At 39.2% G+C, this 24,117-nt stretch overlaps 1 protein-coding gene across 1 annotated transcript in view; it reads right to left on the bottom strand.

Moving 5' to 3' along the window:
• Positions 1-24,117, bottom strand: part of TBC1D32 (TBC1 domain family member 32) — a 100,423-nt gene that overhangs the window by 44,665 nt on the left and 31,641 nt on the right. Inside the window, exons 19-25 of the mRNA XM_063310583.1 lie at positions 16,148-16,286; positions 15,767-15,854; positions 13,192-13,310; positions 10,470-10,586; positions 7,024-7,112; positions 3,045-3,167; positions 2,120-2,228 (exon numbers count right to left, since the gene is read on the bottom strand). Of these exons, the coding sequence (XP_063166653.1) occupies positions 2,120-2,228; positions 3,045-3,167; positions 7,024-7,112; positions 10,470-10,586; positions 13,192-13,310; positions 15,767-15,854; positions 16,148-16,286 (784 nt within the window). The remainder of the gene's footprint in view (positions 1-2,119; positions 2,229-3,044; positions 3,168-7,023; positions 7,113-10,469; positions 10,587-13,191; positions 13,311-15,766; positions 15,855-16,147; positions 16,287-24,117) is intronic.

Below are 24,117 nucleotides of genomic sequence, written 5' to 3'. Positions count from 1 at the left end.
ATATCACATCTACATAACGTCAGTCAGCTAGATTCTTCACGTCGCTCTTACATGGAAGGGGCAGATGGAAGACCCAGTAAGAGCAAATTGTGATTTTCTGGCTGATGGTTTGGTGAATAAAATCACTCATATTAGCTCCAAGCTGAAAGCAGATGGACAGGATCTGATGAGATGACAAGAGGTGATATCTTGAGATGTTACCTCAAGGTTTTTCGATATTTGTTTCATGAGGAAGTGGACAACATTCTTTGTAGCCTTAGCTTTGCCATCTGGGGACTTGATCCCTGCCTTTTCTAGCTGGTTAAATGGCCAGGGAAGAAGCAAGAGTTTGAATCCAGGCCATAATCAACACCTCTCTGCAGGAACTAGAAATGCCAGTGGTCTTTAAAAAGGTGTTATTTTACCCCCTCCTTAAATGTGTGTCCTGGATCCTTTAGTATCTGACAACTATCATCCTATCTTCAACCTTTCCTTTCAGGGGAAAATGGTTGAGAAAATAGTGGAGGGACAACTACTACAAGCCCAGGAAGCAGATTACCTGGGTCTGTGGCAGTCAATATTCAGATCTGGGTATAGGACCCAAACTGCATTGGTTATCCTCACAGAAGACCTGTGGTGAGATGTAGATGGAGGGAACACGGCCATGGCCATCCTCCCTCTGCTAGAATTTTTTAATGGCTGTTGATACTATTGACCATAGTATCCTCCTCAATCTCTTGAAAGGGTTCCAATAGGAAATTGCAGGGTGGGAGAGGTCAGGCCCTTGACTGGGTTATTATGGGGGTCCCACATGACTTAATTCTTTCCTCTATCCTGTCTACATGAGAAAATTCATTTCCCAGTTTGGGGTGAGGTACTCCATTATATACAGTACCTCTACACCAAGCTCAATGGAGGATACAATGGAAGTACTGAACCAGTGCCTGGAGGGTCTGGATGTGGAGAAACAGGCTCAAGCTCAACACTAGCAAGGTGGAATGGAAATGATTCAAAGGCCTGTTGATTTTGCCAGAGTATCAGTTTTGGCTCTTAATGGGGTTGCGTTCCTCTGGAGACACAACCTAGTCCTCCTGGATTCATGGCTCCTGCTGGAGGCACTAGAATTTTGGTGAGGAGAGTCTCTGCCCAGCTTCAGCTGGTGTACCAGTGTGGCTTTATTGAAAAGGTCACTTATACCCTTGTCACCTTGAAACTGGATTCCTGCAATTCACTTTATGTGGGGTTGTCCTTGAAGACCACTCAGAAACTTCAACTGGTACAAAATGCAGTAGCCCATGGGCTTATGGGACAGTCTTGCTACTGCCATATAAAACTGTTGTTATGAGAGTTGCACTGGCTGCCAGTGTGTTTCCATCAAGGTGCTGGTCATTGCCTATAAAGTCCTACATGGCTCAAGGCTTAGGTATCTCCAAGATTCCCTTTCCCAGACAGATTCTGTCCAACCGGTCAGAGTGAATAGAGAATGCCTGCTCAAGGTCCCCTACTTATCATGAGGTGCAATGGAGGAGTCACAGAAACAGGCATTCTTTCTCAGAGTTCCTCGGGAACAGCAAACCCTTTGAAGCAAGGGTGCCTTTGTTCTCATGGCCTTCTGAAGGCTCGTAACTCCTGGCTGTTTCAAGAATTCTTCAGAAACTGAATCTGTTGTTGCTGCCAAACCTGAATGGTTGTTGCTATGTTTAATATGTATATAGGTATTTATTAACATTACTGTATTGGTATATTGTTACAGCTGCCTTTTTAGATTGAAACAGTCTATCAATTCTATAGCTAATTAAATAAAATTAAATTAAAAAGTTAATCAAAATGAAACGAAGTGCAATAAAATACAAAAATGCATATATGTAAAGCAGGAATTTCTATGGATTTCTTGGATTAGTGGTAGCCCAAGTTTGCTGTACATGTTTGGTGCATAAAATTGAACGCTGAGTAAGTAATGCGTATCTGGGGCATAAACTAAGAAGTTATGAGAAGCACTACTATACTGTGGGATTCTCTGAAGCTACTCAGAAGAGCAGCAGAAGTTTAAACCATTGATTAAATAAAATAAAAAAGTCAATTACAACTGTTACCTACAGAAAAGTTAGATGAAAAGGAAAACATCAAATATGTTTACAACCTTATGCAGTATTCTTGGAGGTAAGATCCGTTCAGTTGGGCCCCCAATGTGACTTATTCTAACGAGAATATGGTTTCTCTCGACTGATAAGCCATCAATTATAAATTGCCTGCAGCAAAATAAAATTGAATTGAGAAATTACTGTAAAACTCAAAATTTAATACTTTGGATCCAGATCATCCACAAAATAGCTCCCATTCATTTGCCAATGTGGGAGCATGAAACTCAGTTTTGAGCATGAATTTAGCAGTTGGTATTGAAACTACAAAAACAGGGAGTAGGGAGAAGAGCAGGCATACACAATCTTCCTTTATATAAGCTTCCCTTATCTGGCAATAATGCTACACAAGATGACGTATACTGAATAGTATTTAGATTATTCATCTAATTTCTAAGCTACACTAGCACTACTTGCTAAGAGCATCTTATAAAACAGAAGCCAAAAATGAGTAGTGGTTGACATCTCCAATCAACAGATGGACAGATAGACAGACAGATGCTCCAACTACACATGCATGCTAATCCTTGTTAGGTTAATATCATTACAGACAAACTTTAGGAAAACAACAGTAATCTGCATTCTCAATATTGTCATGCCCATTCACATACGCTACCTGATCACTGTATGCAGCCTGATATCAAAGAAATCAGCACTTGTCTACAATTATCATTATCATTATTATTTTTATCCCACCTCCTATTTTCCCCACAATAACAACCCTGTGATGTGGGTTGGGCTGAGAGAGAGTGACTGGCCCAAAGTCACCCAGCTGGCTTTCATGCCTAAGGCGGGACTAGAATTCACAGACTCCTGGTTTCTAGCCCAGCGCCTTAACTGGCTCTCTCTAGATATACAAAGAGCTTCCAAGAAGAATACAGAGAACTATGTTTTAGAATCACAACATTTTAAATGATCATTTCTTACCAAGAAGTTTCAGAAATACTGATGGCATTTTCTTTTTGGGCATCTAAAAGCACTTCTGATATCTTATACTGAGATTCTAAAAGTAGAAGTGTATTTAGATCACAGCACAGCACATTTAATAACCTGTAAGATGCAAGATATGGGAATGAGAGAACATATATTAGAAGTCTTGGTAATGCAGAGATGTTAAAACATAAACAGTAAGATAACCTGGACTAGGCTGAATTCTCTGGTCTGGAGACTTGGAGCAAGACTTGGAACCTGGATCAAGGCTAGACTCGGCTGGAAGCCCCGGACTAGACTGGCACCCAGATTCTGAACAAGATAGGTGTGAAAATCCAAAGCACAAGTGAGCGTGCGAAGCACGGTTGCACCGGACTGAGGACAAGCGACAGCACAGGAACCTCTCAGCTTGACTAAGCTGCTGAGGAGATTGCAGAGTTTCAAGGCTGGATGCAAGGTGAAGGCTGCTGGGCATGGCTGACGCTGGTTCCTTGGTTGCAGCAGACACAAGATTCAATTCCACTTCTGAGTGGAGCTCAGGTGCTGGTTCCTCTTTGGCAACAGACGCTGTCTCTGACACCAGGAAGCTGCAGGCTTGGAGGATCGACTGTCTCTGGTAGCCCACTCTCCACACGGCTGCCTTTTATTCCGTTCTTTGGTACGCTTGGAGTCTCCTGTAGCCGATCAGGCTGCTCTCTCCTGCGCATGTTTTTCAGCTTGTCATTGGCACGCTCTGATTGGTGTACTCAAATCCTCCTCCAAGTCTTGCCCAATCAGTGCCACGGATTCTTCCCACGCTGCTGGCTCATCCTGGAGTTTCCTTTTCCCAGTTTCAGACCAGTAAGTTTCCAATTCCTCCACTGACTCTGAAAGAGTTCCACTTTCCAAGTCAGAGGCAGGCTTGGTTCTGACACCTCAGTGGTTTACAGATATAGACATATAAAATTAAAATGTTGATTGTAAACATTAGATTTTTAAAAAATAGTAAAAAAACAGGAAAGTAACAATCAATGGTATCAGTCCTCAAATGCTCAATGAAAGAGGTTTGTTTTAAGCCAGTGTTTCTCAAACTTGGAATTCTGGGAGTTGAAGTCCACACATCTTAAAGTTGCCAAGTTTGAAAAACAGTTTTAAGCTGCTTGTAGAAGCCAGTTAGGGAGGGAGCCAGTTTCAACCAAGAGGTCCTTCCAAAGGGCCAGTGCTGCCACCAAGAAGCAGCACCTCCTGACCTCAACCCCCCCCCCCCCCCGCCTCCTGAAAAAGGGGAAAATGAGTTTCTTCACATGGGTTGGGCTGATTCGAGCTGTAGAATGCAGTCCTGACCATAAGCTAATGCCAACTAGAAAAGTTTACAGGTTAAAACTAGCACTTTAAATTGCACCCTGAAGCTTACTGGTAGCCAGTGCAGGTCCCTTAGCATAGGTGTAATATGCTCTTGATGCCAGATACTAATGACTACATAGATTGTTGCTTTCTGGATCATTTGCAGCTTCTGAGTAGTTCTAGGTCCCAAGCTTAGCATGTTGCCGTCGTCTAGATAATAGTGATAAAAGCATGAGCCACTGTGGCAAGTTCACAGGTAAGACCACAACTGGTACACAAGCTAAAGCTGGGCAAAGGCCCTCCTGGCCACAGCCTCCACCTGCTGTTCATGGACTTGCTGCTTCAGTGATAGTACCTTCCAATCAAGGGGTAACACTAGAAGAGACAAACTGCCTCAATAAGCAAACAGTAGCTTTATCTTGCTTAAATTCAGCTTTTGGCTGCTCTGTCCCATCCAGGTCCTCATGGCCTCAAGACACCAGGATAAGACTTCAACACCATCTCCAGCACAGCCCAAGGCCATGATGTAAAGCTAGGTATCATCAGCATACTGATAATATTAAACCCCAGACCACTGAATGACCTCCCCTAGTGGCTTCACATAAATATTAAAAAGTAAGGGGGAAAAACTGATTCCTATGACACTTCAAAAGGGAATGGCTACTGAGCCAGCCTCTTCTCCCAACTATTTAAATCCTAAGAAAATTGTTGATAATGCTTTCCAATTATTATATCATTCTAAATCAATTTTGTTAACTTCTCTCTGAATTTTGCTTTTAGATATTTCTTAAAAAACCACTGAACATCTCAGACTGTGAGTGATAGGTGCTTTACTTTATTCTTGGTTTCTTGCACTCAGAGGCATAATTTTATCTGTAAATGCTGTTTACAGACAAATCAAACAAGAAACTAATAGAATGCTCTTCATTAAAGTCAGGCATGTTGCATGATCATTAATATGATGTCAATAAAACTGACAACATACCAATTTTCTAGGACATTGTACATTAAGAAGGCAAAGCTTCCTAGAACTATTGAAAAAGATGTTCTATAAAATATAATTAAAAGTTCACTTAGATGGGGAAACTGGAATAAATCACACTTGCTTTGTTTTTTAAATAAAGACTGGAACAACTGCAGTATAATTTCCAACCAACATAAAACAAAAATAGAGGTAATAAGATGGCTGATTATTAAAGCTGCACAGCGGTTCAGTTTCAATTCCAAAAAATGTGCTTTCAAGCTCATGGGAGCACATCCAGGGTACCTGTCTGCAACTCCTTACAGCAACTCCCCATACTGTGTTCTCTCCTATGAGAGGCAATGAAGACCAACAATAAAAGATCTAATATAGGAAATGAACTAAAACAACTATATTAATAACTAGCCTTGACAGGTAGCAAGATTACTGGAAGAGAATAATGGTTTTAATCCAGATAATGCATCTTCAAAACAGAGAATCCAATTTAAATTCTTTACGTGCTGAGAAAGCCTTGTGGCACTTCAGGTACAAATCAAAAGCTAAAATTAACTTGGGGCTTGTCATTATGCTCAGAAAGGACATGCATATATAACTGAATGACAATTACTTTAGCACATTTTCTTGAGAACATGCTGAGTTACTTTCTTTGGGGAAATGCTGCACATTCTCAAGAGTGTTAATGAACTGCTGTCAGAGAGACTGGGAAACTGCTGACTTTTGAACTGAAATCTATTGGGAAATCTATTTTTTTTAAGACTCCCCAGCAGTCTTATCAAACAAACACCTACAACTGCTGCAAATTCTTCCAAGCAGAGCCATCCCTCAAAATGGTAGCTTTGGGGAAAGGGCAAGCATTACGAAAGAAGAAATGCATTTTCCTATCCTCATTCACAATCCTGCAGATAAAGATTTCGTGTAACAAATATGTTAAACAATTGCAGTGACTAAACAGCATTGCCAGATACCTGAACTTATGTCTCCTGTAATCTTTACTTCTAAGAATGTGCCCAGAACGGGGCGGGGGGAGGGGGCAGGGAAGAATCCCAAACTAGAGAAAGCAGCAAACAGTTATGAACAGAACAAGACATGTTGTTCTGTTAGGTGTACTGTAGCCTACTCTAACCAGAAAATGGAAATCTTAGGCATCAGCAGGATTTTGGAATCCCCATACCTGTTAGAGAAAACTTCTGGCCTAAACAGCACTGACATCAGCTGCAAGGGGCTGAAATACATGTTCTGATCTATTTTCCAAGTGCATGGCCTGATCAGTGTTATGTTAAGCTAACGCATCAGGATTTGTGAAATACACCCACGCAAAATACCTACAATCTGGAAGAGACTTGTAATAAAACAAGAAAAAGGCAGTCAGACAGAGTTCCATTCTCAGATCATGATTCTATAAAAACCCCAGAAGAGTTTGGCTCTGGTAAGAGGTCTCTCCAAAAAGAAATATTTGCTGGCTGTGTATTTCTAGCTACCAAATACTGAGTATCATGATTATATGCATACTAAATATCAATGTGAGATATTTTACTTGTCTTCATCTTCCTTCCTGCTTTGCCAGGATTCATAAGAACTCATTTTAATTGGCACTGGCAAGAAGAAGTACAGGCAGGAGGAAAAGTCATACATTATAGCTTGTTAAATAAATCAGACAAGAAAGCACCTTACCTCAACCCAAAGATATGGGACTGCTCATAGTTGAATAATGAATGGATTTTAGCTTCAGTGTTAACAACTATAAGTCTGTCAATTATATCCTGAAATACAAAAACTGGTTTCACCAACTTTTGATTGTCATCACTTCAGTCGCAATGAGTCTTTTAAAGCAAAAACAGCGGAGAATATTTCAAGAGCCTTTTTATTACTATTGAACAATTCTTACTAAACTTTTGTTTAAAGTATATGAATACTTGATCAGAATACCTTTAGACGTTCTAGGCTTTAAATACTGAGTTGCCTTATAACATACTTTTATACAGAGACACAGCTATTGGGGGAGGGTCAAAAAAGGCAAGATGGTAGCTGGGACTATGCGAGTGAAGCCCCATCCTTTTTTTATATGTCACATGATGATGTAGATAAAAAAGGGACAAGCCTTCTAATATCTGGTCATGGACCCACTATCATACTGACTTTTTTGACACACACATGCATCCATGTGCACCTGTTTTTATATTAACAAAAAAGAGTTCAGTAAATTGTTGTCTATTTTTTTTCCATTTCATCTAATTCAGATTCTCTTTTGCAAAACAAAGTGCTAGGGAAATAGAACCATATATGCATCAGATACTTGGTGTATTTAATAATATATTTATTATTATATCAGGGGAAACCTAAATGAATTAGAAAAAATCCCTACAAGAAAATGGGTTCCTCATTGGAAGCTTGCTTGCTTCCAGAAAGAGTAAGATTTGGGAAGCACTGATCATGTGAGAGTCTTAAGATTCAGCAGATATTTGATATTTACCAACATACTAGAAGTGTGCTTTGAAATAAATCTACACTCACAGGATGGAGGAGTGGCTCACAGAATCTGCAAGTAATATAGCTGAGCTCTCTGGCCAATTGCAGCCTTGACTGCTGATAAGAGCAAAGTTTTTCATTTATCAAGGGTCTTCCTTGTAAAATGTGGCTGTCCAAAAGAGAGCTGACATCACTTGTTAGTTCTTCATCTTGTCCAAACATGGTTGTATTTCTCATACTCCTAATTAATAGCTAGTTTATTCTGCACGACTGGCAAAGAGAAATATACTTACTACATAAACAAGCTGGTATCTTTTACTCTGTAAGTCAAATACCTGCAATGCTTTGAAGAGGCCACTGAGTTTACAGAAAACATTTGCTATGATACTATAGTATGATTTCTTCCTTCAGCATTTCTTAGACTTGCTAAACAGATTTTCAACCTATCAACACACACGCACAAACACAGGCTCAAACAATTTTAGATTTTTAATTGTAGAAGGCACAAATGAGATGACTATAAGGAATGACTTTGCCACATATTTGATTCCACACATCAAATTCTGAAGGATTTTTGCTCTGTCATATCAGAATTTGTGGGGTACCACAAGATATTATTTTTTCCAATTATTTTTTCTGCCTTTAGGAGAGAAAGCTTAGCAATTTAGAATTTGATGCAGTGTTAACACTAACATTCTGGCTTTCTTTGAGAATAAATGGAGACCCCTTTTTGAATTAATACCTTGGACTGAGTATATTTATAATAGCACATTTCCCTTTCTTACTTGCTTTATTTAATTTCCTGCTACTTTATTCACAACCCAAGGATTTTCTGTTCTAGAAGATATTCCACCTAATTGGTTGTCCTTTCTTTTAAAAAAAAAATCTTCAAGTCTTACTTTTACAAATCTGTTTTTATTTTTTTGTTTTTCTAGTTTTCATTCATAACCACTTTAAATATTGTTTTAGACATGCAAATTGTAGATCAGAAATTCTCATGCAAATAAAATAGTCTGATCCAAGATACAGTAGTCAATATTTCTCTATTATCTTAACTCAGTTACAACTTTGATAAGGGAGCACAAGGTGAGACTGATAACAAGATAAAAAGAGAAATGCCTCGGAGGCATGTGACTTGGGTGGGGAGATGTGTTGCCTTTCCAGGCCCTTGAAAATATTCGGTTTACAAACCACATTATCATCTTGGATTCTGTCTTGCTGCTTCAGAATTGATGGCAAAAGAAAGATCCATGTATTATCATCTTTCTGCTACTGTATGAACTACAACAAAATAAATTATATTTTTAACTGTCTAAACCACTAGGTATAAATTCTGATTTTTAAAGTTATTATCATCTTCATCACCATCATCACCACCACCACCTTCATCTCCAACAGCTATGACAATCTTTCAAGAAGTGGCCAGCTATTAGATAACTGAGTTGTAGATGAGATGGCAAAACGGACAGCTTTGATTAGAGAAAAGACATTGACATTGACTAATTTTATGGTGAATTGGAAACCTCCTTTGGACTTTTTGCGTGAAACAGAAAAGAATGAAATTATGGTATACAAATTTGGTGATTAATAATATTAGTTGACAATAGAAAAAATGGATGTTATGTTGTAACCTTAGAGTAAGAGTTTAATCTAAGTTTTACTTATATCTGTTATAAAAGGAGTTGGGAATTATTCCTATATCTATTTCTGTTCTCTTCTTTTTCTTTATTTTTTCTGCACCTCTGTTCTTTTTCTCTTTATTATTTTCTATTAGATTTTATCTCTTTGTTTTAAAATTTAATAAAGTTATTATAAAGAAAAGATAACTGAGTTGTAGTCACATAGATTGCTGTAAGGTTTCATCACGGACATAACCCAGTTTAACTCTCTTGAGAACTCTGCCAATATGGCATCATGTTTCCAGTCAAAAGAAAGTACAGAATAAACTAGGTTAAGCAGATGCTTTATATAATCAGGGTAATCTACAAGGGTGGCCTTTGAAAAATACAACACATAAAAGCAAATACAGTAACTGCTTGACTACACAATCCTTCCCCATGTAGGTACTTTTTCAATGGAAAAAGAAGGATAGAGATTCCCTTCTGATACTAGGCTGAGAAATGAAGTTGATATTTTTTGAAGAAAAAACTGAAAGACTTTTCTGAGTTATCTATGACTAAAGCACAAGTTCCAAGCAGAGTTACTTCCCTACACTTCAGACAGTAAAATCACAATTTTTGGTCTGCCAAGACTAAGGAAAAGAAACCAAGGATTTCTAACTCTAGCTGGAAATTAGTTATAAATTGCATTTATTTAGTTATGCAGGCTTCCTCACATATATGATTTATATTATATAAATAACATTTTTACCATAATCATACCTACCACTTACGTGGCAGATTTGTACAAAGACAAAAGAAAGTAGCTTTTGCAAATTAAACTTTTGTTATGATTATGGAAAAAAAACCCGATCCATACAAGAATAATCTGCACATATACTGCCCTCATGCTGCATGCAATAAAACTGCCGAAAACATATTCAAGATTTATCACCAACTTAGTAGAAAATCAAAATATTACATTTTTATCATTCCTTGCAAAAGAATCATTCCACAAGTCTTTTTAAGAGGATAAGAGAAAATACTACTTACAATAATATCTGTAGGAACTTCACGAAGAGAATACTCTGGTTTATTAGGTATCTCTTGATCACCTATCAGTTCATAAACAGCAGGGCAGGATAGCAAATTTATCAGAGCTAGAAAAAACTAAAGAGGATAGTGATACGGTAGACAAGACAACAATACTGGCAATTCATTAAAGCTTTTTACAAAATCATTACCATTTACTTTGGGAAAATGTATAAAATATCTAAAAATTTATCACACCAGTTTTGGCCTCTAGGTTTGTCTTGAAGCTTTTGAGGCACACACAGTGAAAAGAGTAGAGAGGAAGACTAGCAAAGGATGACTAAAATAATTCATGGGATGCCTTCCATGGATAACAGAGAAGGAAGACTCCAGTCCAATACCAATCATGCATCAAGACCTGTAACTTCCTGAAATTAATATACATTCCTGAAATTAATACAACTTAAAAAAAGCTGGACATTCCATATAAGGAACTTATAAGAATGAAGGTATAACACACACACACACACACACACACACACACACAAAATAAAAAACCTGGTTTAAAAAAAAAACTTTAAAAGGCCTGGGTAAAAAATTGCTTAATTGTAATGAAAAAGCCAGTCTCAGCTCCAGCAGCAAGCCATTCTATAATCTCGGCCTGCCACAGAAAAGGCAGAATTAGCTGTAAATGTTCAACGTGGCAGTGGACCTGCACACAATACCCTCCTGAATCGCTAGGAGAATGGGCAGGCCATACGGTCATAGGCAGTCCTGTAGGTAATCTGGGTCCAAGCCATGTAAATTTTTAGTGAGCCTGGAAAGCAGACAATAACCAGTTCCATTGTTTGAACACAGGGGGGATGAGACCACTCTGGAAGCACAACTCAGCCCTCCTGCTGCCACATGTCAGGCTACTTCCCCCAAGCGTTTGGGAGGTTTCCTTTAACCTTCCTTCAACACTGGGAGGTTAAGTGAGCTCTGCTGGCTGATGTTCTTCTAGTAAGTTGGAATTTGTTGTTTGTGACCCTGGACAATTACTATTTGGACTGTTTTAATTGTTGGTTTAAACTTTGTATGCTGCCCAGTTCGCTGCCTTGAGTTATTTATAAAAATAATGAAGGCGGGATAATACATACATACATACATACATACATACATACTTCTGTGAGATGGGAGGCCATATAAATCGCTTAAAATATAAATAGATAAATACAACTTCAAGGGCTGTCCTGTGAAGAATGCACTGCAAATTCTTTGAGGTTACCAGTGTAAGCATCACTGAATCTAGGACTCTCCCATCCACAAATGGATGCGTCTGGGAATAAATGCCCTCCCTACCACCAGTGTCATGTGCTATCTAGTATCAAGACTGGTTCCAAGAGAATGTCTAAGCTGTGAACCTAAATCTTAAAAGAAAGGGTAAATCAATCCCGGTCAGGAGCATCTCCCAAACTCTGAAGTCCAGACCCTGAAATTAAATTTACTAATTAGAGGGAAAGGTTGCATGGATGGTAGATCAAGTAATTAAAGCCAGCTCGACTGTTAGGTAACAAATGAGGAAGAACAATAACACCAGGGGCTGCCAAAAGTTTAAATGTTGATGCCTCCAGCTACCTTATGCCTCAACTAAAGAGCACTACTCTGAAGGACGAACTTGTTATCTTCAGCACAGGCTGTTCTGTACTGGGAATAACACTGGCAAAAATTGGCAGCAATACAACACTTATTTGCTCCTTAGGTGGCAGATGCCACCAAGAGGCCATGGTATTGTCCTTCAGTCTCTCTTCCCCTTCCTTCCCTCCCTCCCTCCCTCCTGGACTGTTTTAGAATTCTTACAAAACAGCCTAACCACATAATAACTTAACCAAACTCTTTTTACTCAGCTTGCAGAATGCATTTAAAAACAAAACAAAGCAAAACACACATATTCTTATACTCAACATAGAAGCTGGCCAAATAAAAATCAGTGAAGGAAATTATTGCTATATTGCATAAGAATAAAAAGAGAGACTTGTAATAGAATGCAGGAAAGAACTTGATGCTTCACAAAGCAACAGCAATTTCATTATACCGCAGGAATAGTCATTTACTGTTACTTTGCAAAATACATTTGTTTACATTCTAACAGAACATATTATTTCCTGAGTGATGAATATTTGTAAAAACAAAATAGGATTGTGACTTTTATATAGGAATCATTTTTATTCTGGATAATTGTTTTTATTTTTAGTTGTTAGTAAATTCATTTGGTATTATGGCCTCTGGCTGAGATAATAAAATGGGATTGATTGATACATACTGAAGCTGAAAACATCCTGAAGTGATTACACATAACTCTTCTAGAAACAATTTTGTTTCCACAGCTTAATTTGCTATACTTTGAAAATATGAACCCTGAACTGATTATTTTTATTTGAGTTATTTATTTGATTTATCTGTTTATTTAAATAATTAATATGGCCACCCCTCGCACAACAATGACTCTGGGCAACATACAAAAATTAAAATCCCAACAGTTAAAAAGGAGTTAGACTGTATGCTTTTCAGTTTTATGGAGAGCTCCGTAAGATGAGACTCATACATGGGCTAGTAACCTGATGCTATTCTTTTGATGTCCTACTATCATATTAAGAAAATTAGAAATGGCAAACTACCCAAGGCTTTCCTCAAAAAAAGATGATAATATATTCAGACTTAACATTCACAAAGTCTATGTGGAGAGAAAAAAAAATAAATTCACCTTCTGACAGCTTCGGTCAATTGGATCTACTGGTGTTGATCTGGGGTGAGTCATTCGGACATCATCTCTTCCACACTCCAGAACACCCCACAACTCAGTAACAAGGGCCTTTATAAATCCTAGGAAGTAATGTTTATTCATAATGACACCTATCTACTAAAGAACTGCATCTGCTAGCAAGTAAAAAAATGCTCCTCTTAACCTTTGATCGCTTACTCTGGGGGAAATGCATGACCTTTGGGGATATACCTAGAAGATACAGGAAGAAAGACAATAGGAGGAGGGCTTGTATAATGTTGAATGCAGCCAAGGAATTCAGCAGGAATCTTAAGAAAAGATATTAGGCAGGAATATTTTCTCAATCATCACCACTCTGAATGTTTTCCATTATTTATGTTAATCTGACTGTCCTACTATAACCCTTAAACAATACCACCATATTTCTTTCATAATATGCATAATTTGGTACTAGGTTCTTACAAGTTTTATTTGTAAAACCTTTTTTTTTTTTCTGGTATATTCAGCAGTCTAGTGGAAACAGATTTAGTTATTTATGTATCCACCCACCCATCCATCCATCTGCACATTCTAGATGGTAACATTACTTATATTGCCATGTGACTTTCTGGCAGATTCGGTATCTTATTAAATAGTTGGCTCTTTGTTCTCTTCCATCTATCAAGAGATCAGTGCACCTGTTTTAACTGCAACAGCTGGATTTTATATTTCTAAACCAGGGGTCCAGCTATTATTGCCTTTTTCCCAGCAAACGCTGGGACAGTCTTTGGTGCAATCAAATGCCAGATGTATATCTGATATGACTCAATTTACATGTCTAGGCACTTTCTTTCACTACATTTAAGACTATAGTAAGACATCAACCATACTTTTCCTCCTATATTCTTCTTCAATCATTATCCCTAAAGAAGAGTTCTGGGAGAGCCAAAATCTTGCAATCTTTTATATACTTTCACTTGGTTTAACAGAAATAAACATTATGGATTCTGAGTAACTCATGGTGTCCAGACACACATGGGGGGAAAAGGCTGTGCACTTGATTTCCATCAGTTAATGTCCAATTATTTAATTATATACCTTTCTAAGACAGCTAAGCGAAGTTAAAGAAAAAAAAATGATCCCATACTTTCTGTGAGTGGACAAGGGCGCCTGCAGAATACTTGATAAGAATTTATTAGAACCTTCCTTGACACCCTCTGCATGCTGCTGTTGCATCCAGACACATTCAGCAGAGGTCCTCTCTTAACCAGTGGCTTGCTCCTTTCCTGCCTTTATTTGTTGTAAGCGATTTACAAAAGATATTAATTGATAGGTTACTGGACGAATGGAAGACCTGTTCTCCTTGAAAACAGCTGAAGCATCTGTAGCACTGTCATGGATTCAGTCTGAAGGAGTACAACACTGAGGAGAAGAACCATGTTTATTGCAACAATTGTTGGGTGTCTGCTTTACAAGAAAGAGGGACCCTGAACAATGGATAAGCAAAGAAGTTTATAGAAGTTGAGAGCTACAAGGCTGGAAATCCTAGGGATCTGATTGGCTGGCCAGTTTGGGGAAGCTGAGCAAGTCCTTGTCAGCATATCTGGGGTTATTCCTATTGTTAGGCAAAATAGGCCTTTCAGGAGGGCAGCAGAAGTTCATTGTTAAAAGAGATGGAATGTTGAGATTATCAGATGATAGAAGATGGAATTTCTCTATGTTGCAACTGGTGAGGAGGCTTCTATTTGGTTTATATAGGATTGCATGGAGGCTTTGTCTGGGACAGGGAGGATCAATTTGGGTTTGATGGGATTAGGCAAAGAAATGGACTGGGTTTGACCCTGGTCATATTCAAAAGACTGTGTGGGGGAGGGTACAATCTCCATTTTGTTTGTTAGGTTTATTTTCTCCACTACAGCACAAACTCACAAGAACGGCTCAGCAAAGACAGGGAAGATTCCATTATACCCATGGAGTAAACAAGTACATTTTCTTCTCCATGTACAGAATAATTTATATCACATTAAGTACAGTTGTGTGCGAAGTCTATATGAAAAGTTCCATACACAGAATCTTGTTTTTTGCACATCCCTGATTACATATAACCAATTGGATAACACCCACGCACCCAGGAATTATATATGATAATCTTTTGTCTGTACTGCACTGATGATGTTACCTAGTCAGGGAATGAAACATCTGCAAGCAAACAACCAAGTTCAGAGAGCACCAAGGATGCCACAATCTTTTGTCTGTTTCAAGGCAATACTGCCTGTAATTGCAAATATACAGAACATGGTATGGTTCATGTTCCTCAGTCTCTTGGGCCAGTGAACTCCCTCTTTCCCTTCCCTCATGGTACTTTTCCTCCTCTTCTACACAAAGCTATAAACTACCCTCAGGACTAGCACAAAATCAAAGGATAATCAAATACTGTATATAAACATAGAATATAATTATCAATATGGGAGAAATGTTCTGACAGAATAGTAGACAGTAGACAGAAATCATAGTTACATCACTGAGCTTTAATTACAATGATGTACAATAAAATGAATATTAAACAAAACAAAATTACCTGAATTTTGTAGAGCTACAGCCCCAGGGGCAGTTGCAGCTACTTGCGAAACAATTACTCCGTAGCCAAACTTTTCACATCCACTCACCTGGCACAAACAAGAGTATACGTTAGCCCCCAAATGTATCATTTTCACAGAATGAGCATAATTTAAATGAGACAATAATTAGTAGTAGATTTTTATATATACGTGTCTTGTTTGTTTGGATCTGATAATCAAATGTATCATTAGACTCTAATTAGCATTCTGAGACCAATATATAGCTCTGACAGGAAAAGGTTATGGTACAAGCAATCGAGTTATTGGGGCAAGTGAAAACATTGTTTTATGAGTGTCCATTCTATTTTTTTTTATTTTTTTTTAAGAATGATAATGCCAACCTGGAGGTTCTTCATGAACCTGTTGAACATGAAGGTTACACATTCAGTGACTGTTCCTGTGTTCTGTAAAAGGAGAAGACCTTTCGGTGTGGCAGCAAAATTTAGCAAGTCATCCAACAATGTTTCTTCTAATACAATACTGGGAGAGACAAAAAAGTAAATACAATTCTGTGAGTAGAACAAACAGCAAAATAAACCAAACACTTTCTTCTCCCATAAAAACCGTAACAGCTCTTAAAGCTTTGTTTTGTTTTTCTTACACAAAGGACGCCTTTGTAATACCAAAGACATATGCTATCTTATTAACACATAATGTTTGTTATGAAAAAGTTTCCCTTCCATATTGCTTATGTTGCCCAATCTACCATCTGACTGCAATTAATTCATGTGGAAAATCATCTGCATATCTATGTTTGCTCTACCTACATTGCAGCTGTCTCCCCTGAAGGTCCAACATTCTCTAATAGGCTATTAAATCTATTAAGCATATTTTTCTCCAATGCACAAGCAACAGAAGTCCCCATGTCTTCAAGTCAGAATTTTTATTTACGGTTATGACAAATATCTCTATACTTTCCCCATTGAAAAGAATCTGTCAGTGCTTTACAAAATCCTAAACCCTAGAATTAAAATGGAAAAAAAAACAATCCAATAAAAGTAAACAATAGTGAGGGAAGGCCTACTTAATACTTGATTTTGAAAAAGAGGTCTAGATCTCATGAGTATTACAGCTGGTCTACTCAAGATTAGACAGTTCCACAGAGAAGACCTTCTTCCTTGTCCCTGGCAAGCCGCAATCTGCAAATTCAATCACAAGGAACAGGACCTTTCTCAAAGATGTTAAGTGCACAGGAGTAATTGGGGAAAAAAATGTTTTGGGAGTCTGAAATGTTTCGGGCTCCCTGTACTTTGAATGATGAAAAGAAAGCAGGATCTTTTAAAAATAGTGCTCATTCCTATATTCAAGAGAGGAAGCTCTGAGGTTCTGTTTATTATTATTATCATTATTTGATTTGTGTTTCACTATTCAAGAAAAGTAGGTTTCAAAAAGTTGGATGGTTATAAAGCATGATGATAAGTACAATTCAGTGTGAGAAATGAACCACCAGAGTCAATTCTCAAATAGGTATAAGTTAGATGAGACTCTTATGGGCCCACAGCTTCCTTCTCTTGTTTCAGAATAACAGTGAAGACAACTAAGAAACACTGGTTGTGCTCACAGTAGCAGCCTCTTGACTTTGATTTGATTTCTCACATTACGAGTCCAGGTAATCTATGGAATTTGCTTCTAAGTTTGCAGAAAATTACATTCTTGAGTCAGCAAAGACCTAAAGCAAACTATGGTCTGCAAATCTAGAGTCCTATTTTGCAATTCAATAAAGATTAAAAAAAAACTCTGTACAGTTGAGTTTGACTTCTGATGATTATGTGGCTGATTCCAGGCAGTTTTCTAGGCAACTATATGGAAGTGCTTTGTCTTCTTCTGCAATGTATTTTCAACTTCTGAATGTAGCTTACAGCCTCTTAAATTATATTATTATATAACAATATGGAAAGCCGGAGTATAAAACTTACAGTTAATATACTTTCAGTCAGGGCTACAAGATCTTGGTGCTAGCTAGTTAGAAAGAAACTTACATAGAAATGTTATCCTCAAGATAAAACTCAAACTATGAAGCACGAGAAAGTAAACTACAAATTAAAACCACCTGTACCCTGCACGTAGTCCAAATGCTTTTTGGCCCTTCCCATGATTGATTCTCAGTAATTCAGCATAATTCACCCATGTTTAATTTTCTGCCAATTATCGCCAGGAAAAAAACTAAACAAAAAGATGGGGCATGATCCATTGGATAGGCTTAAGATACTTAAAGTGAAAAACAAGCAAACAAAACTCTAGAAAATTCTGGCTCTGCTTATTCATGTGACATTCTTATGGCATAGCATTGCCCACTACAATCCTCCACCACCACAGATACAAGCACATGATAGATTTCTACAAACTCCTTCTATTATATTGTTTGCATTCACATGCATTGATAAGCTAGAATTTAGAACTGTACTTTCATCGTGACTGAGCAGCATCTTTGTTTCTCTGATGCTGCTGGGTTCCTCCTACCAGTGGGTCCAAAAAAGTGAAGTTCAGATAGCTTCCTTTGTGATTTGTTTTCATTATATGTGCTAACTGGGAACTCTAGTTTGTTCTGCTCCTAACAAAACAAAATCATATGCCAAGAACAAATAATGTTTTATGATTCTGAATTACTGAGAGAAAAATAAATCAGTCCCTGATTCACATATAATGCTAAACAAACAACAGATAAAGTCACCTGAATTGTTTGCTTCTTATAAGGAAGGATGATAGAAGAGCAATTAAAAGCATACAGCTCATTCCTCATAACTCTGACTTATTATTAAATGCAAACATAACCAGGTAAGATTCATGATTTTTTTTCTTTTTCTTATTATACAGAAAAGACATGAGTTATTACAATCCAAAGAAAAACGCTGACCCCAAATAGATTTGCCAGAAAACCCAGACGATTGATTTGACCTTCAATAGACAAAATTCCCCCTGCAAATGTTATTATATTGAAAGCATGGAGGGCATTATATGGGCAGCAAAGCTGTTTTAAACAAAGCATTAAATGTGCTTTTTCTAGTATTCAAAAACTAAACATGAGTAGCAATGCATAATTTTTTTAAACAAAATTAAAGTGTACGTTTATATACTGTTTTTTACAGCATTTTGTATAAGATACTAAAAAATAAAATAATTGCTCTCCTGTAATTTGGCAGTAATATGATGCTCACATTTTATAAATACTTACAGAGCTGACAGCACAAAAAATTTAAAAACAGCAGTTAAAATTTTTTAACACCAATGGGAAGAATCAGCCATATTTAATATAGATCTAGAATACAGATCACTGCCTTGGCAAATATATCATATATGGAATGGAATAATAGAAAAATGAAGTAGAATGTATAGGGTGTTTCAGTGTCTGCTAATGTCATTGTGAGAAAATTATACACACTTGTAGGAATACAGGGACAGACAAAATTGGAGGGCAGGGGCTAAACCCTGGCATCTTTCTGGCCATTTTGAGTGCTTAGTGTGAGGTCTGAGCCTGCTTCTGACTCTCAGAAAGAAACCTATCCGGAGTCAGAAAGGGAAAACGAAACTTATCAGGAAGGACTTGGAGAAATAAAACCCAGAAGTGACTCAGCAGAGCGGGATAAATCAGACGCTGATTGGTCAAACTTCAGAGGAAGAATGAAATCCTCCAATCAGCACTTGAGAAAGATGAGCACAGAAGCGTGCGAATCAAAAGGCAGCCCGATTGGTTGCAGGTGAGAAAAGGCACAGAAAGGATCGCTTAAAAAGGCAGCTGCGCCAAGAGCAAGCTGCCGGAGACAACCGATCCTTCGAACTCACAGCACCTGCGGAAGAGTCCTTGCACCAGTTGGAAGCCTTGTCTGTAGCCAGCGTGGAACCAGAGCCAGCGCCTTCTGCCATTGCGGACCTGCTTCCTGCACCAGCCGCTCCAGTCGAGTCTCTCCTTGCCGTTCCTGCCGAGCACAGCCTCGCCTGCAGTTCCAAGCCTTGCCTCGTCTCTCCAGCACAATTCAGTCTTGCCTCCGGTCCTAAGCCTCTTCGAGATGCTCCAGCCCAGTCTAGTCTTGTCTCCAGAACCAAGCCTTGCCTAAACGCTCAAGTCCAGTCCAGCCTTGCCTCCAGAGCCGAGCCTTGCAAAGACGTTCCAGACCAGTCCAGCCTTGTCTCCAGATCCATGCCTTGTCTAGCCTTCGTGTTCCAGCCTGGTCCAACTTGCGTGCCCGCTCACAGATCTGTGTGTCAAGCCTCCTCTTTGCCATGCACTCTAGCTCCTTCAAGTCTTGCAGCTTCAATCAGAGAATTAGATGAGTTCTGCCTGCTGTCTTGCCACAGTCTGAACCTTCAGTATTGCCTGAGTGTCCTTTGCAACCTGGGTGGACTTGATTGATTTGCATTGCCTAATCTATTACAAAGACTTTCGCTATTGTAATACTGTAGTTATTTCAATAAAGAATTGTGTTAGTAATTCTGCCTGGCTATCTCATAGTCTGAACAGGACACTTACATAAGCATAAAGTTGGGGTATAAACAACTCCTCCTCCTCCTCTTCCAAGTATGGCTGGAAAAACTCATTTAGAATCCTTGAGAACCACTGTTAATCAACACTGGTTAGCAGTGTTTACAGCAATTTCTAGGCTCCTATGAATTCACACATAAATTCATGAGCTCCAGAAAACACTGAAGCCACACAGGTAAAGATAAATAAATGATCATCATCACAGTGCTGATCATTATGTAAGCAAAGCAGCATCACCCACTGGGAAGATGGGTCACATTGGCCCTGTTCTTCCCTAAATAATTGAATGCAGCCACTGCATAGCTGTTTCTTCAGGTTTTGCATAACAGAAACAGAAAGCCACCCGGCAGGTTTCTGCCTATGTGTGGTGAGAAGGAGAAGCAGGAAGAACCAAGAGTTCAAGAACCAAGAACCAACCATCTAATGATGATGACAATAGCAAAAAGAGGGGCTAAATGAACTCTAACTGGGAGGTGAAGAAAAAAGAAGTGAGAAAAAGCAAAAGTCTTAACTGAAAAGATGGGAGGAGAACTGAAAACCAAGCTAATAGAAGCTGCACCAGCAAAATAATTAAAGAGAAATGAGAGACAAACCAAAGCTGAAGATGAGGAAACCAGAAGAGGTATTACGTACAAGGACCATTAAGCAAGAGAGTAACACTAAGCCTTGTATTACTCCATGCAATATCTCCATCTTCAGCAAAGGATCGTTACCTTGTCGTGGTGCTGGAGCTTGAGCACCTCAATGATGCCATGAGCTAAACCGTGAAGGGCCACCCAAGATGGGAAGGTCATGACAGAGAGGTCAGACTAAATGCGATCCCTGGGGAAGGTAATGGCAACCCACCCCAGTATTCTTGCCGTGAAAACTAAATGGATCGGTACAACCAGAGATATGTCGGTATACCATCGGATGATTAGACCCCCAGGTCGGAAGATGGTCAAAATGCTACTGGGGAGGAACAGAGGATGAGTTCAACTAGCCCCAGACATGATGACGCAGCTAGCTCAAAGCCGAAAGGACGGCTAGCGGCCGACAGTGCTGGTGGTGAACGGCGAATCCGATGTTCTAAGGATCAACACACCATTGGGACCTGGAATGTAAGATCTATGAGCCAGGGCAAATTGGATGTGGTTATTGGTGAGATGTCAAGATTAAAGATGGACATTTTGGGCGTCAGTGAACTGAAATGGACTGGAGTGGGCCACTTCACATCAAATGACCACCAGATCTACTACTGTGGACAAGAGGACCACAGAAGAAATGGAGTAGCCTTCGTAATAAATAGTAAAGTGGCCAAAGCAGTGCTTGGATACAATCCCAAAAACGATAGAATGATCTCAATTCGAATTCAGGGCAAGCCATCCAACACCACAGTGATCCAAATATACGCCCCAACCACAGATGCTGAAGAAGCTGAAGTAGAGCAGTTCTATGAGGATCTGCAGCACCTACTGGACAACACGCCTAAAATAGGTGTTATTGTCATCACAGGAGACTGGAACGCTAAGGTGGGCAGTCAAACGACACCTGGCATTACAGGTAAGCATGGCCTGGGAGAACAAAATGAAGCAGGACATAGGCTGATAGAATTTTGCCAAGACAACTCACTCTGCATAACAAACACTCTCTTCCAACAACCTAAGAGACGGCTTTATACATGGACTTCACCAGATGGACAACACCGAAATCAGATTGACTACATGCTTTGCAGCCAAAGGAGGCGGACATCTACACAGTCGGTAACAACAAGACCTGGAGCTGACTGTAGTTCAGATCACAAACTTCTTATTGCACAACTTAGGATCAGACTAAAGAGATTAGGGAAGACCCACAGATCAGCTAGATATGAGCTCACTAATATTCCTAAGGAATATGCAGTGGAGGTGAAGAATAGATTTAAGGAACTGGACTTAGTAGATAGGGTCCTGGAAGAACTATGGACAGAAGTTCGCAACATTGTTCCGGAGGCGGCAACAAAATACATCCCAAAGAAAGAGAAAACCAAGAAGGCAAAATGGCTGTCTGCTGAGATACTAGAAGTAGCCCAAGAAAGAAGGAAGGCAAAAGGCAACAGTGATAGGGGGAGATATGCCCAATTAAATGCAAAATTCCAGAGGTTAGCCAGAAGAGATAAGGAATTATTTTTAAACAAGCCATGCGTGGAAGTGGAAGGAGACAATAGAATAGGAAGGACAAGAGACCTCTTCCAGAAAATTAGAAACATCAGAGGTAAATTCCAGGCAAAAATGGGTATGATCAAAAACAAAGATGGCAAGGACCTAACAGAAGAAGAAGAGATCAAGAAAAGGTGGCAAGAATATACAGAAGACCTGTATAGGAAGGATAACAATATCAGGGATAGCCTTGACAGTGTGGTCAGTGAGCTAGAGCCAGACATCCTGAAGAGTGAGGTTGAATGGGCCTTAAGAAGCATTGCTAATAACAAGGCAGCAGGAGACGACGGCATCCCAGCTGAACTGTTCAAAATCTTGCAAGATGATGCTGTCAAGGTAATGCATGCTATATGCCAGCAAATTTGGAAAACACAAGAATGGCCATCAGACTGGAAAAAATCAACTTATATCCCATGTTCAAACTATCAAACAGTGGCACTCATTTCACAGACCAGTAAGGTAATGCTCAAGATCCTGCAAGGGAGACTTCAGCAATTCATGGAGCGAGAATTGCCAGATGTACAAGCTGGGTTTAGAAAAGGCAGAGGAACTAGGGACCAAATTGCCAATATCCGATGGATAATGGAAAAAGCCAGGGAGTTTCAGAAAAACATCTATTTTTGTTTTATTGACTATTCTAAAGCCTTTGACTGTGTGGACCACAACAAATCATGGCAAGTCCTTAGCGATATGGGGATACCAAGTCATCTTGTCTGTCTCCTGAGGAATCTGTATAACGACCAAGTAGCAACAGTAAGAACAGACCACGGAACAATGGACTGGTTTATGATTGGGAAAGGAGTACGGCAGGGCTGTATACTCTCACCCTACCTATTCAACTTGTACGCAGAACACATCATGCGACATGCTGGGCTTGAGGAATCCAAGGCTGGACTTAAAATTGCTGGAGGAAACATTAACAATCTCAGATATGCAGATGATACCACTTTGATGGCTGAAAGCGAAGAGGAACTGAGGAGCCTTATGATGAAGGTGAAAGAAGAACGTGCAAAAGCTGGCTTGCAGATAAACCTCAAAAAAACCAAGATTATGGCAACCAGCTTGATTGATAACTGGCACATAGAGGGAGAAAATGTAGAAGCAGTGAAAGACTTTGTATTTCTAGGTGCAAAGATTACTGCAGATGCTGACTGCAGTAAGGAAATCAGAAGATGCTTAAGCCTTGGGAGAAGAGCAATGACAAATCTCGATAAAATAGTTAAGAGCAGAGACATCACACTGACAACAAAGGTCCGCATAGTTAAAGCAATGGTATTCCCAGTAGTAACATATGGCTGCGAGAGCTGGACCATAAGGAAGGCTGAGCGAAGGAAGATAGATGCTTTGGAACTGTGGTGTTGGAGGAAAATTCTGAGAGCGCCTTGGACTGCGAGAAGATCAAACCAGTCCATACTCCAGGAAATAAAGCCAGACTGCTCACTTGAGCGAATGATATTAAAGGCAAAACTGAAATACTTTGGCCACATAATGAGAAGACAGGACACCCTGGAGAAGATGCTGATGCTAGGGAGAGTGGAGGACAAAAGGAAGAGGGGCCGACCAAGGGCAAGGTGGATGGATGATATTCTAGAGGTGACGGATCCGTCCCTGGGGGAGCTGGGGATGGCGACGACTGACAGGAAGCTCTGGCGTGGGC

The sequence above is a fragment of the Candoia aspera genome, chromosome 1 (genome assembly GCF_035149785.1).
Source record: "Candoia aspera isolate rCanAsp1 chromosome 1, rCanAsp1.hap2, whole genome shotgun sequence".
Classification (NCBI taxonomy): domain Eukaryota; kingdom Metazoa; phylum Chordata; class Lepidosauria; order Squamata; family Boidae; genus Candoia; species Candoia aspera.
Note: the sequence above shows the minus strand (reverse complement) of the source record. Positions and strands in the feature narration are given on the sequence as shown.